The sequence below is a fragment of the Mycetomoellerius zeteki genome, unplaced genomic scaffold (assembly GCF_001594055.1).
Source record: "Mycetomoellerius zeteki isolate Tzet28-1 unplaced genomic scaffold, Tzet1.0 scaffold358, whole genome shotgun sequence".
Classification (NCBI taxonomy): Eukaryota; Metazoa; Arthropoda; class Insecta; order Hymenoptera; family Formicidae; genus Mycetomoellerius; species Mycetomoellerius zeteki.
This window is the reverse complement of record NW_017257347.1, coordinates 2,185-17,240: the sequence shown is the minus strand read 5'-3', so window position 1 is coordinate 17,240 and position 15,056 is coordinate 2,185. Positions and strand designations below refer to the sequence as shown.

The window sequence follows — 15,056 nt, the reverse complement described above, 5'->3', positions numbered from 1 at the left end:
GTTTCTGGAAAATAATTGCGAAGGGGCATGCACGGTGGTTCGTATTAAGAATCTGCATTTGAACATTTCTTCCCGAATAATTTTCCTCTTTTGGTCCATCTAAAATTAATTGACGCTTAATACAATTTTATACACATTTTTCTTTCTCTGCACATACTGCCAATTAATTTTAGTCGATTAACTAATAATTAATAGACCAATTAAATTAACACTCTTCGATACCTATATGCTTTTGGCAAAAGTGTCTGTTTTCCACTCTAATCTACAATGAAGTGTTATTTGCCGATAGATTCTTAATACGCGCTAATATCTATAACTTGCGTCATAGTCTTATATCGACCAGTTAATTCGGGATAAATTCGTGCCGGATACCCTGTACCTACGATGGGACCAAAAATTAAACGACAAACTTTTATGTCGCGTTCACCGTCGCGCTCTTACGTCCTACGTATGGTCGCGTAAAAACAACTTCCCTCATTCTGTTCATGCGATCGCTCGCGAGTGAAAGCAAAACGCCACATTTCCGCTCCGAAAACGTGGAATATATTCGACAGAATAGTACGACTATGTGAATGAAAGTATGTATATTAGTACACATATACAATATATATATATAAAATTGAAAAAAAAATATATTCCACTTCTTGCAACGGAATGAGCATAATCTCACGCCTTACAAAACATATTTAAACAGCTGTCAAATTGGAGTGTGCGTAAATATCATAATCAAAAAATGACTTTTATCCTCGTAGGACGAAAATCGGAGTAATTCTGAATTAGATATCAATAGTATGCGACATGATAAGAAAACCTCCTTGGCGTTGATGTACTGTGCATGTTGGAAGATACAGATAACTTTAAATGGAGAATACTGTGTTTTAAATAATTAATCAGACGAACGTAAATGTACGCTGTGTGATACAATATCATAAGCAACGGTAGCTAAAGATGATAGAACAAACCGACCTATACAACAGACCTACAATGTTTTATGCAACGTAAGTACCACAAATGTCAAAAGTTTTTGATGTCGAGAATATTAAAGACACAATGTCCTTTTAAAATGAAAAATATATTGAATATGTAGATAAATTGACATTTGCGGTATAATTGTCCTGTGATATAAGATGGACATAAAGATCAACATTGAAAAATGTATAACTTTACTCTCATTCGATTGGGACGATCGCGAGCAGTATGACAAAATTAAAAGAAACGGATGTCTATGCGACAGTAAAGAAAAAAACAAAAACAAAATGGTACGTCTTATTTTTTTCCCAGTTGATCCCGGAAGCCTACTTGACGACTCCCTTGCTGTTTCCCTTTCCATCGAAATCCTACGGTATCCTAGGAGCCAATACTATTCACGGATTCACAGAAGATGGACGACTGATATCGCATATTTTGCCCAACGAGTATTGTTGGTTCACGCAGACCGGACACGCAATAGCCAGAATTCCTGATGGCCTTGTGGTAAAAATGATATTGAATTTTAATATCACTTTCAGATTATATCTACTGAATTTCAACATTAAGTTTCTCACGAAATTACAATTAGTCATATTATTAATTATGGAACTTGAGTATTGACACTAAGGATTTTTAATTTCATTTTCCATGAAATTACGCAGACTTACGCGGCTTTAGTGGATTATTCCAATCAGACAAAGTGGATCCGACAAAAAGCAACGATTCCGCATCCGACGGAGTTCCCGATGTTGCTTGGTAATCATATGGGATACGAAAGAATCATTAGTGATCGTGCACGACGAAACTATGCCACCATCAGCGTAGATGAGTCGAGAGATCCCGATATTCAACAAGAACGCGAAACTGTCAATCTGAAGTTTAATCAGGATAAAAATTCACTGGACTTGGACACGTATAAATCTAACGAGAAAAAAAATTAAAGAAAATCAGCAGTTGGTACCGTTATTAATAATTAAGCAGTAATTCGTTTAAATATTCAAACATTTTATTTGTTAAGCAACGACTTGAGTTATCACAATTGATTTAAACATATAATTTTAAGAAATTGGCATTTGCGATATATTTCTTATCTTAATTCTTAGACTCTTTGTTCTTTTTCTTTTCTTCATTATACGAATTTATGAAAAGAATGATTTTACTGAAATATTAAAAAATGTAACTGTATAGGATCCGAAAATAATTTTTTTGGATTATCAAAATAATTATGTAAGAAACTCAAGCATGTTAAGCAATGTTGCAAGATATTTTTATATTCTAGCAATTATATTCAGTTTAAACGTCCTACATACTATTTTGCTAGTTCAATAAAATTATTTTCTCATCTATATATACCTAGCTAAATTTTTAGATACTTCAGTAAAACCATTTTTTCCTGCATCAACTTGCAATATCACGTAATAAATGACTCTGAATGTTTAAAACTCTGCATATCTTATTCTATCGTAAATTTATTCTTGGTTTGATTGACAATGATTTGATTGATAAAACATTATAATAAATTGAAAGATCTTTTTGGAAGATGACGACATATTTGCCCGGTAAACGTCGTCGCTTTTGACGTTTGGAACGCACAACTTCCGCTAAAAATGTTCGGCGAATGATACAATTTGTAAATAGACGAACGTCAAAAAAGCGGTTTATCAAAGCGGTCGTAACTGTAGCGGTATCCCTCAAACAGTATAAATGAATGCCGAAGACCTCCCGACTCGTGCCTGAGGACTACCTAGCGCGGCAGGTAGCAATAATCAAGCATACCCCTATCGTAAACACCTTTGCAGTGTTGTGCAGGTTGCGTAGAAGTCGTGTTCGAGGTAAAATTTTTATGATACGCCACCGTGCAGCGGATAGGACGGACATAACCCACCTTCGAAATCTCTTAATTTCCAAGTGTGTGTCGTATCGAAACCAGTCGAAAGAACTAAGACAAGATGAATAGCCTAACTCTACAATGTGTGTTATATTGAAGATTATGATCAACAGATAAAAAGAAAGCATCTTTTTGTTGTAAAAAGATGTAGGAAAGATATAAGATAGTAAACGTTTTAAAAGTTTTAATAAAAGTTATAATTTTTACAATTGATACTCATGCTTCTAGAAAGTCGTCAGCATTAGACCCGAAGGAACTAGCATCCTTTTCTTTTTATGTAGCTGTATACAACTTTTTTTTATAAGTAACTCGCATTCAAACATCTATACGTTGAAAGTTAAACGGCCTAAAAAGTTCTTGTCTTTTTACGACTACCGGATGTGGATAGTACTTGGAGAATAAAAATGACACTTTCGTTTTCGACTTCATATATACTTTTGAGAAGATCTCGCGATTGATGTCACCGCGCAGTTTACGGCTCAGAGACTGACGGTATTTTTGGCAAATAATCGCAGATGCAGTCAGGCTGAACATTAAGTAATTACCTTCGACAACCTCGGATTTCAATAAAGATAGCTCCGCTCTCGGCCTCCGGCAATGTCGCGGCACCAGGACGATCACGAGTACGTGCTCTCCGCACGAAATTGTTAGCACAAATAACCGATAGGGTTACAGCCGTCTTCACGTCTGGCGATTGCTGTCCGAACTCCGAAACCGTGCGCGATGGCAAACAAGACAACGGTCCTCCTCAAATATCTGCTCGCGATGCGTCGTGCGACCGGTCGAACGGTGTTCTGTTGATTTTTGTCATTTGACTCCAGACGACTAACATATTCCTATTCCTCGCCCCCCCCCCTCCCCTCTCCGATCGTTTCGTTTGTGATAGGCGAGGAATTCCATTTTCATAATCGACAAATATCGAAATTACTACAAATCAATTTCATGAATTTCCTTTCCGAGAAGTGAATCACGAGATTTTAAGTAAATTATTGAAATACTTACAAAATCTTGTATTATACAATACATACAGGAGAATGTTAAGTTTTTCTAAAATGAAAATGTTCCGAGACGTGAATTAAGTTTAATTACATTAAAGGGATACTAATGCTCGATTTTTCATTATCTGGTTAACTTGTGGTTAAGCCCAATCTGATGTTTCACTCAATGGGCTTCATCATAAATGACATTATCATAAATGAAGCTTATTGGACACAAAACATCAGGTTGTTGAGCTTAACCACAAGTTAACGAAAAAATAAAAAAGCCGAGCCTTAAATAGAATCAAGTAATGTATCGCTTATGACGAGGAAATATCGGAAACATGGAAGAAGTCGTATATCAAAGATAATAAAAATCTAAAAATTTAGATTTCATCAACATACCATATTCTAGAATTTAAGCAACACAGACTGTATTGTTAGTATTTAAACACGTGTAACTTAAGCATATTCGTTGTTCAAATCTAGAATTCGAAATCAAATAATTTATTATTTTGTATTGGATTCTTAATCTCTCGAAAATCTCTTCGAACTTCTTTTATTTAAATACATAACACTCGAGTATTTAAGTAATAATACATTTATTAACTCCTGGGATGTCTTGATGTTTTACTTAACAATTTTTTATCAATAAATATGATTAGATTTTATCACGCAATTTCTCCTATTATTCTTGATGTTTCCTCAATAAGATAAACGCTATATCACTCGACTCCGCTTAAGTAACCTTTTATAATATATAATTAATATATAATTTGTACATTTTAGAACTTTCTCATTTTGGTCGATGAACAGCCAAAAAACTTAACATCCTCCTTTCAAAAACAAGTTATAATATAAAAGGAAGTAGAGTGCAATCAAACACAGAGTGTAATCACTTTTCATTTTTAAACAAATTGCTTGTTGACGGTAACCACATAACGAAGAAGAAAAAAGTAATTAGTTCTGTTTAATTCTTATTCATTTTTTGCTATGGAGATTAATGCTATCTTGTATTAAAAATGAATATTTAAATAGAAATTAGAATAACTGATAGAAAAACGATTTCTCAAGTTTTTTCAGCGCGGCAATGCGCCGAGGTCCGTTATGCCTCGTCAACGAGAGCAACACTTATATCTCTCACGAGGAACAAATACATATCGCATACTTTCCTGAGCGCAACAAACGCAAATATTAACTCGTAGAGGTGACATGTCGCGTTGCCGTGATTTCGCTCCACGAAGATGAACACTTCCTTGCGACCTTGGTAAGATGGTAAGATTCCTTCCCATCGGTCGTGCAACGTTTATATTTTCGATCAAGACAAATTCGCGACCGACATTTGATAAAAGGACGATTTATACGGGTAACGATTCGGTTCACCACGTGCGGATCCGCGTACGTTGTCCGTAAGGACTAATCGAGAACCCGGCGACCAGCGACGTGGGCGGACTAGCGAACGACGTGTTTGTTGTCGAACTCACCAATCACGGTGGATTTGTAAAGACGACTCACTCGTCCATTGGTAGAGGCAAGACATCGAAGGCGGTACCCGCCGTAGTGACGACGCGGCGACCGGCAAATCGACCTCAACCAATGGATACCGTAATGGTACCGCCATGCTGCACCCGTGAGCTCCTAATTTAGCGAGTAATTAGCACCCGGCAAGCGCGAACGCGGCTCCAGCCGATGCCTCTCTCGACGGCCGCGACGGCCGCGACGGCCGCGTACCCACTGAGGAACGGAGAAAGAGAGGACGCGAAGCGAGAACAGAGAGGCAGATATACCGCCGGTCAGTCTTCGGCGAGTCTTCGCCGGCTAGTGTGAAATATCGCGCCCAAGTGTTACGAGCCTACGGCCACGCGGCGCGGCTTCTCCTATCCTCCGCCGCCGACGGAGACGTCTGGTGCCGCGACGAGAACGACGCTTTTCCATCCCCCTCCGCTGTCCTCTGCAAGATCACATCCGTTTTTCTCGTGAGACGTCGCGAATTTCGAATCTGCAAATCGATCAACAGCGAAAGCAAATTTTCACATCCCCCTCTCCTGCTGTGAGTCTGTCTGGAAAATATACCGCGTCGCGTTTAGTTTTCGTACATTTCTTTTTTTCTTGTACATACAACAGTTTATCTTGTTATTCTCGATCAAGAGTCGAAATCTCGGTTGAATTTTTAATTTGAAAATATATCGGAGAGGGTGAAAGGATCAAAGTATACAAGGTGACGTATTGGAGAACACTCAAGATGCAACCGGCGGGCGCGCCGCGAACGCCGGGTTCTCCAACGCATTCTTCGTGCCACGAGCGCGATTGCGAGCGCGAAAGGGAACGCGAGCAGGAGCGAGATCGCGGCGGAAGGCAGAATCGGACCAGTCCTGTGGAGGATCGAGAGGATCGCGAAGAGCGGGGTTCGATTGCGAGACAAAATCTCGGCCCTCCTGCCGCGATCTCGGGGAATCCAGGATTGCCGCTGTCTTTGTCGCTGGAAGATCGGGAGCTCTGGACCAGATTCCAGTGTATCACGAACGAGATGATCGTCACAAAAAATGGAAGGTACATGCATACGGATTATATATATATATATATATATATATACGGATAATTGGAAGATTAATAAAAAGTATTTCATCTTGAAGGGAGGAATAGCTTTCTATCGCTATACTATTAATACATTGTACGATCGGTACAACGTTCGCGTTCGGGTAGATATTACCGCGAGAAAATGATTTTTATGCATTCTAAAACTCAAAGAAGAATGAGATATCGCAAGTTTTTTAGCCATGATAGACATCCGATATCCGATAGAAATATTTGTTTACTGCGAGTGCAACATTAGCTAGAATCTCAAGCAAAACCGGAAATCGATCATTTAAAATTAAAAGAACAAGGTCTCTCTTTCTCTCTCTCTCTCTCTCTCTTTCTCATTCTATCTTATAGCAAGAAAATGTTAAGAAAATGTGAGCTAAAACGAAAGAAATTGGATAGCAGTTTCAATCTAGCTAGGTGCGCATACTTTTTATTTTTATTTGGGACGAATAATACTGTAAATATTTGGCTTAATTAATATATATATATATATGTTTCACATTATAACATAACAGCAGCTCTCTGGGCAATGAAAGCTCTCTTATACTTTTTAATAAGAGATCACAAAATGTGTTCTCACTAACAAAGTTGCACGGCATAAAAAATAACAAATAAATCTCAACTAGTTTTCATTTTTTTCTTTTAAAACTACGCTCCCCTTTTGAGCGAAAACATAACAACAATCATAATGTTCGGATGGTCGGTGAGACTGAGAATGTCCGGCCAGAATTTGTCAAAAACTTTTTCGAGAAAAGTATGTCATATCTAAATATTCACATGTTATTTATTGTAAAGAAATAGACAATATCGAGCCAATGTATAGTTAGGATACCAAAGTGAATGATAAAGGTCGATCTATAGAAAGACGGAGTTCCCCGGGATTATTGTGGGAAGATTCAGCCATCGGCAATAAAACTTTATGATGCTTACAATCCTCTTGTAAAACGTTCTCCTGTCGAGCTGATGTCTGCGAGCAAGCACTTTACCTGCACACCCGCAATCGACAAACCGTAATGGTTTTTATTAATACACGGCTCGTAAATGTATAATCGCGCTGAGGAAACACAAGTGTGTCCAAGTCCGCGGCGGTTATCTTTTGATCCACACCGTGGATTTTACCGTCGATGTCGATCTTTCGCGCGCATCCCGCAGATCTCATGGCTTTACGATCGGTAATACGTGTTATGCGTATTTCTGACATATCACTTTCGTCCGCAGGAGAATGTTTCCCGTGGTAAAGGTCGTTGCACGTGGTTTGGAACCGGCCGCTATGTATACTCTGCTACTGGAATTCGTGCAAGTTGATCCGCACAGGTAATGTTCAATTTTATGTATAAATTATTTGACAAGTGCCATGTATCCTTAAGGGCGGGAGCACAGAGTCTTGCATAACGCATAATGTATAAGAAAATAAATCAACCAAAATCTTTTATTTCCTTTCTTTTCATGAAATAAAAAACTTTGGTTGATTTTCTTCTCAAGACTCTATATGCTCCTACCCTTTAGAGGTTTTCTACAATAAGCTATTACTTAAGCTTTAAGTCTTAAGGAAAAAGAAATTGTCAATCATAGTCGATTATTCTTCTTACATTCGTTTATGATCGGTCAATTTCTTATTAATGGCTTATTGTAGAAAGCTTCTTAAGGACAGGAGATTTTTTGCACAACGCATAATGTATAAGGCATAAGAAAATCAACCAATTAGAGTCTTTTATTCCACGGGAAGAAAGGAACCCCGTTTTGGAGCTTCTTGCCACTACACTATTGCCACTTTTACCACTGTTCACTATCTTAGATCGTAACGTCAGAAGCAGAAAAACATACAGTAAAAATTTTTGCAAAAATTATGTTTGGAATAGGAATATTTTTCAATAAAACAATATTTGCAATCCAACAGATTTATAAAATATACCAAAAACTATTTTCTTAGTTTCGGAGAGAAATTAAACCATATTTATTTCTATATATATATATATGTGTGTGTGTGTGTGTATATTATTGGACAGTTTATCATAACTGCGAACATAACTTATTTTATTTTTTATTATATGCATAATTTCATTTCCAGATATATGATTATTTTTTATTTAGTGAAACAATTAGAGACTTTTCGATACATTTTACAAGTCAATTTTATCGAATAAGCGTTATTTTATTGAAATATACAAAGTGTAATTTAAAAAGCGCCTACAAACCATATAGCGCTATACCTACCTAATTTTTAAAACTGAGTATAAAACTTATGAATCATTTTGCAATTTTTGCAATTTTTTTTAGTTATTACATATTATTATATTTTGCGAGAATTTTTATATCTTCTCGCTTTTGATGTCATAATTTGAGATAGTTAAGATAGTAGTGATGAGTGAACCAGAGCCAAAAAGCAACGATTGTCTTCCATGCTTTATCAAAAGTTAAAAATCATTTAATTTTTTCTCTTTTTCTTACGTATCAAACATCGAGATTTTTAGGGAAATATGTCAAGATTTTTAAAAATAATCATAAAAATTTCATTCTAAATTATAGTTGGAGAGTTAAAGTTAAACCGATAGTTTAACTTTCGGACAACACGAAGTGCTACGGAGGATAGAGAGTGGCACAGTGGGTAGCAAAATGGTCGTATGCACAACGTGTACACTGAGTCAATTTTTCACCTACACACTTTATCTTTTGTCTCAGGGCAAAATTTTATACATTTATTTTTATTTCAGCATATTTTTAAAATTAAAAAAAAAATAACATTAAAATAATAGAATAACTGAAGTAGGAGAAAATCTCTTATAACATATGATATTTATTTGGTTTTTATAGTGCTCACGTAAAGAATTTGTTTTAACTATTGCATGAGAAATATATGCAAATATTTGTTCAAATATTATTCATATATTCGTCATCAAAACAAAGTTTAAATCTTGACTGACCCGGTATTTGTCGGCTGAGAAGTTAAACCATCTCTTAATTAATAACAAATGGAAATTGTACAAATTGCAAAGTTACGCTGACAGTGAGGAGAATAGAAAGCGCATAGCATCGAAATATTGCGTAGGCAACAAACTGAAACAGATAAGCACGTTACCGATTTGCATTGATTTATTTCGCGAGCAAAAGGAACGGGGGGCGCGAAGGACACTAACAGGTCGTAATTACCGTACCCCTTTCGTTCAAGCATCACGTAACGTCGCTAAAGTTGATTCTAAACTTGTTAGTACGTTATTTTTAACTCGTCGACGATTCGTCATCGATGTTGAACGAACCATGAGGCATTCGCGGGTCTCATAATAGCTTTCGCAAAACAATCTCGGAAGATGATCGAAAAAAATAGAAAAGAGTAGTACAATACTAATCCTGTTGAGTACAAATACTTAATGTAAATTCTCTTTCACCGAATCAATTTTATAAGATTGTTCTCGTTTCTTTTTCAACAAGAATACAGATAGTACAATTCTTTCCAAGTTTCTTATTGAGGAAGAAACGGACATCTAATGCATATATATTATTCCTTTTTATAATATGAATGATTTACACAAGTTTGTTCTCTAATCGAATCAAGGTGGAAATACGTCAATGGTGAGTGGGTACCAGGTGGGAAAGCAGAAGTTGCCCCGCCTAATCCGATTTACATCCACCCGGAAAGTCCAAATTTCGGAGCTCATTGGATGAAAGAGGCAGTATCATTTGCTAAAGTCAAATTAACAAATAAGTCGAATGGTAATGGGCAGATCATGCTGAATTCGTTACATAAGTACGAGCCACGTGTTCATTTGGTCCGAGTGGGTGCCGAAGAACAGAGAACGGTACATTTTCTCTTCTCTTCTCTCTCTCTCTCTCTCTCTCTCTCTCTCTCTCTCTCTCTCTCTCGTTTTTTGTGTTTTTTTATTATTATTTGTACCATGACTTTTAAATTTAATCCCGATAATTTTCAATTATTTTATCATCATAATTATTCTATTGTTACTGTAGGTTCTTACATATCGTTTTCCCGAAACGCAATTCATCGCGGTGACAGCGTATCAGAACGAGGAAGTTACGAGTCTGAAGATCAAATATAATCCATTCGCAAAGGCATTTCTTGATGCTAAGGAGAGACCTGCCGATTCACAGGCTTATCCGCAATGTAAGTTGACATGATAAATAATGGCAATAATGCAAATATTATGAATAAAAAGAATGTTGGAAATGAATCGGCAATTGAAACTGGGACTCTGTAAAATAATAATTAATAATTACAAATAACATTTTGCAGATGCAAGCGCATTGTTTTTACCGCAACCTACAATGGGATATGAATACAACACTGCATCGGCGATAGCCGCCGCGCAAAATCAAGTATCAGCTTGTGTTAGCAATCACTTCTCTAATTCGTGCACCGTCACTACATCTGGGCACAGAAACACCTGCAGAGCAGCGCCTTATACTTTGAGGCACAAGTACGTTCAGGATGGTAAGTAAAATTCTTTTACTGTTTTATTGGAATCTTAATTATAAATCTTTATAAAAAAACATAGGTTGTAAAAAATACATATCGTTCCCTTACTTTAAAAGTGACGCAACTCAAAAAATTAATCAATTAAATAAAAGAAGCTCCAATTTCGGTCAAAGTTAGATGTTGGAATAATACGTCTATATGTATTTTAAATAAATTTATCTCAGGTATGTGATTGCACGCCAATTATTTTTTCAACTTGCAACGCAATCAAACTGAAGTAATAGTAATCCATCCAAATTAAATTAGATTGTCGATTTGACTTATTACAAAAAATATTCCTTCAACCGGGATTAATGATCTACTTAAATCGACGATCTAATTTAATTTAAGGGGATAGCTTTGATCGTAATTAAGCGCTTCTTTCTCTCTTACTTAGTTGATGTATTCGTATAAGTGATCCTGTTTTGATAAAAAAATTAACTTTTTTAAGAAAAGGAAAAACTATTTTTCAATTTAGTAGAAAGTTATTATTATTAATCAAAAAGTATTGGTAAAAAGGATACATTCTTAGAAATATGATTAAATATCATTTTTGTTTTATAATCCTTAAAAAAATATCTTTTAAGACGATTTTGATATCCTAAAAATATTATAACAAATGTAGAATAATTTATCAAAAATGACATAACACGACATATCATCAATAGTTTATATTTAAACCAACTTGTACTAAACTAATAGTTTATATTTAAATCAACTAAATGACTAAATTCAAAATAAAACAATTTCTTCAAACTTCGATCACATCAAAACTGCTTTAACTCTAAATGTTTTCTGTAGAAGACTCTCCTGTTTATTTACAAAAAATAATACATCCCAAAATGTGTCGCTCTTATGGAAGATATTATAGTCTCTTTGAAAACCCTGAGAACGACACAAGTGATATTTGTGGACAAAAGTTAAATTAGTTTACTTTTGATAATTAATGGAATAATCTTTACCTAATTCATTCATGATAATAACTTGTAAGTCATATTTTTTTAGTTGTTTCATTTTTTAAGTAAAGAAACGATATCTTTCTTCTCTTTTTTTGAAAAATAAAAAAAATGTTTGCGAAAAAAGCATAATCTTTTTTTTTCTATACACAGAACAGCATGGGGACACGTACGCACCGATGCCGCTCCTACATTCCACGGCTTACGTGGCAGCTCCGGCCTGGTCACCGCGGAGTCCAGAATCGCTGCAGAATCTCAACTCTACGTGCTTGCCGCCCGTCGCGTCGCAGGAATGGCCGACGTCACCGTCGCCGTCGCCAACGTCATCACACACGGTGCTCGGTAGAGCCGTGGTCGGTACCGTCTCCACGACCACCGTCACCGGTTGCACTTTGTACGTGCCTTCAAACTTACCATCTCAAGAGCAGCATAGCGCTGACTCGACCTGGATACATTCTAGCGCGCTGGAACAACAACAGCAACAACAGCAGCAACAGCAATCCTATTTAAATTTGAATCTTCACTTACATCACCAAATGTCTCCGTATAGTTCCGTTTCGCACGCAGGATTACACCATACGGGCTTGCATCCACAAAGTGAAGAACCTGTTCCTCCACCAGACACGAACGAATACGTCCATGAGTATCATCATGCCTCGCCGGTGCAATCGACTACTCCCGATCAGCATCGTCATCAGCAGCAGCATCACTCTCAAGCGCAGATGTTACACTTGCAGGCACTTCCTCAAACAGAAACGTCTTCGCCGGTCAGTGTAGAGTATGACAGTCCACCTAAGGAGCATTCTCACATCCAAATAGGCTACCCTGAGCAAACCGCAGATGCTTTGAACGAGGTGCAAACGGACGACGAGAGACGATACCTGACCACGGTCGTCGACCGCCATCCTCCTCCTCCTCCTCCTCCTCCTCATCATCATCATCATCATCATCATCATCATCATCCACATCATCATCACAATCATCATCGACAGGACACAGAGATCGCCGGCGAGCAGTCGAATGCTTGGACACCATTGACACCACCGCCAGCACCACAAACAACCGCCATTTGACTCGGATTCATACGCTGGAAACTATACATAAACGTTACACACATCCGAAAATGCACGTCCGAGTTTACTATAGCGTATAAGATCCTTGAACGCAGAATATTGTCACAGTGATATTGATTTGATGACACCACGTCAGATCAATGATAAATATATAAACGTAATAATTAATTAAGAAGATTTTTATTGCGCACTATAGATATTAAAATGTCTATCTGTATCGATCCGTCCTAAATAATGTAGTATGTATTTCGATTATTCTTAATCGATTGCGAATATATTAATAGCTATGTCATGAGGAAATAAAGTATAGATAAAATATTCTTTTTTTAAATGTATATATATACATATATGTCTTATATACACACCATATAAATAATATTTTTTTAACCCTCGGGAGGTCGCAGTCCTTAATTTAACGCCGAAGGTCTATCTGAAAGGTGTATCTGAGAGATACAAAATCTTAAATCAGTATTGCAAAATTATTTTTTGCAAAAAAAAACAATGCATGAAAATATGAATGCATGAAAAGGGTTATATTTTATTGAAATGAATGTATACAATTTATAAAAATTTATATTTTTACGTATGACATTGTAATACGATCCCAATTGCCTGTACGACCATATACGATGTACACGATGTATTATTAGAATTTTAATCATTTGTATAATAATATAACAGATACTTACTACGTTTATTTATTAAATAAATGGTGTCGGTACTTAAAGATATTTACAAACATATTTTGTACGCAGGTATTTCTCAGATATATTGCGATCTCTCGAAGATTAATATTATAAATGTGACACACAACTACATAAAACAAAATTATTTCTTAAGGGGATCCTGAAGCCGTATTACCGACTAAATCGTAATTTTTCTATAAGGAATACTTTTTTCTATTTCACAGATTCGAAAATCCTTTTCCAGGATTAAAGTATACACATTAATATATGTTTGTGAGGTAGAGTTTATGCCGAGAATGATAAAAAATTTTTCTTAAGATTTTTTTTTTAATTTCGAAATTTTTTGTCGTTCTCGGCATAAATTCCACCTCACAAACACATATTAATGTATTATCCTGGAAAAGGATTTTCGAATCTGTGAAAGAGAAAAAAAGTATTTGTTATACAAAAATTACGATTTAATCGATAATACAGACAGCTTTAGGATCCCTTTAAGTATTGATAAGATGCAGAATATATCTTACTTTTACCAGAGAGAAACCTGAGAGAGGACACATGAGGGCGAAAGCCGCAGGAGGGCCTTTTTCCTGTAAACATAAACATAAAAACGCTCCAGCGCACTGAAGAAGTGGATGTAAACTACACAATAATATTCATTTTTTGCGGTGCTCCTGATGGAAAGAAATCGCTGAAATAACTAAAATCTATCAAATTAATATTCAGATTTTTCTCTGCCTGTATTTTTAATATTTTTATGCAATGTACTTATTTGATACCAAAATAAAAAGAACATAAAGAAAGAATTATAACATATCTTGTCAGTGGTATCTATAGTCCGGACTAAATCTCAAGCAATGTCTTAAGATGCCAATACGGCTCTCTGATTAGTTCATGCACTGGTTCAAGACTCAAATCTGTTTAATATAAAATATAAAATATAAAAATTGCTTATAAATTTTTACATTTTTGCTTTTATGTATAAGATATCTCGCATACAAAATGTGTATCGTAACACAAAATTCGCGTATATTTCAAGAAAATCCGAATTCTGATCCTGCAATAACAATCTTTACGTTTTTATTTAATAAATCTTTTAGTAATACAATATTTATTAATGGGTTCTTAAACGAAAATTTCAATTTCGCATCTCCTACTGTGGAAGTAAAAGTTATTGAATATTAAGAAACTCGAAACTGAATATTCAAGCAATTTAATTTGGTGAATTTTGTTTTATAACATGTGTCTGCATAAAAATGGAATTACGAAATTATGTTTTTTTAATGCAGATTTTCAGCCCGTTTTTACCAAACATACTTACTAGTATGTAAGTATATTCCAAAGTCTCTATAATTACTAGCAATTATAAAGACTTTGAATATACTTCAAACTGTTCTAATCATATATCGTTAATTTAAGGTTTAATTTAGCAAAAACGAGCTAGAGGCCCTCCACTACCCCC

At 35.8% G+C, this 15,056-nt stretch overlaps 2 protein-coding genes across 2 annotated transcripts in view; both read left to right on the top strand.

Moving 5' to 3' along the window:
• Positions 1 to 1,942, top strand: part of LOC108725720 (uncharacterized) — a 14,302-nt gene extending 12,360 nt beyond the window's left edge. Inside the window, exons 9-10 of the mRNA XM_018452915.1 lie at positions 1,282 to 1,473; positions 1,632 to 1,942. Of these exons, the coding sequence (XP_018308417.1) occupies positions 1,282 to 1,473; positions 1,632 to 1,910 (471 nt within the window). The 3' untranslated portion in view covers positions 1,911 to 1,942. The remainder of the gene's footprint in view (positions 1 to 1,281; positions 1,474 to 1,631) is intronic.
• A 3,695-nt stretch (positions 1,943 to 5,637) lies between these two features.
• On the top strand, positions 5,638 to 13,091 carry byn (T-domain transcriptional activator brachyenteron). Its single transcript, XM_018452924.1, has 6 exons — positions 5,638 to 6,384; positions 7,636 to 7,731; positions 9,968 to 10,211; positions 10,378 to 10,531; positions 10,661 to 10,858; positions 11,992 to 13,091. The coding sequence occupies exons 1-6, from the start codon at positions 6,077 to 6,079 to the stop codon at positions 12,909 to 12,911; spliced, it is 1,920 nt and encodes a 639-aa protein (XP_018308426.1). The 5' UTR covers positions 5,638 to 6,076; the 3' UTR covers positions 12,912 to 13,091.
• Positions 13,092 to 15,056: the final 1,965 nt, after the last annotated feature.

Bases quoted from the DNA above. Each gene is read 5' to 3' on its own strand.
- byn (XM_018452924.1), top strand. From the start codon at position 6,077: ATGCAACCGGCGGGCGCGCCGCGAACGCCGGGTTCTCCAACGCATTCT. The intron at 7,732-9,967 runs GTAATGTTCAAT...AATCGAATCAAG, and splicing joins GTGCAAGTTGATCCGCACAG to GTGGAAATACGTCAATGGTG. The intron at 10,212-10,377 runs GTACATTTTCTC...TTGTTACTGTAG, and splicing joins GTGCCGAAGAACAGAGAACG to GTTCTTACATATCGTTTTCC.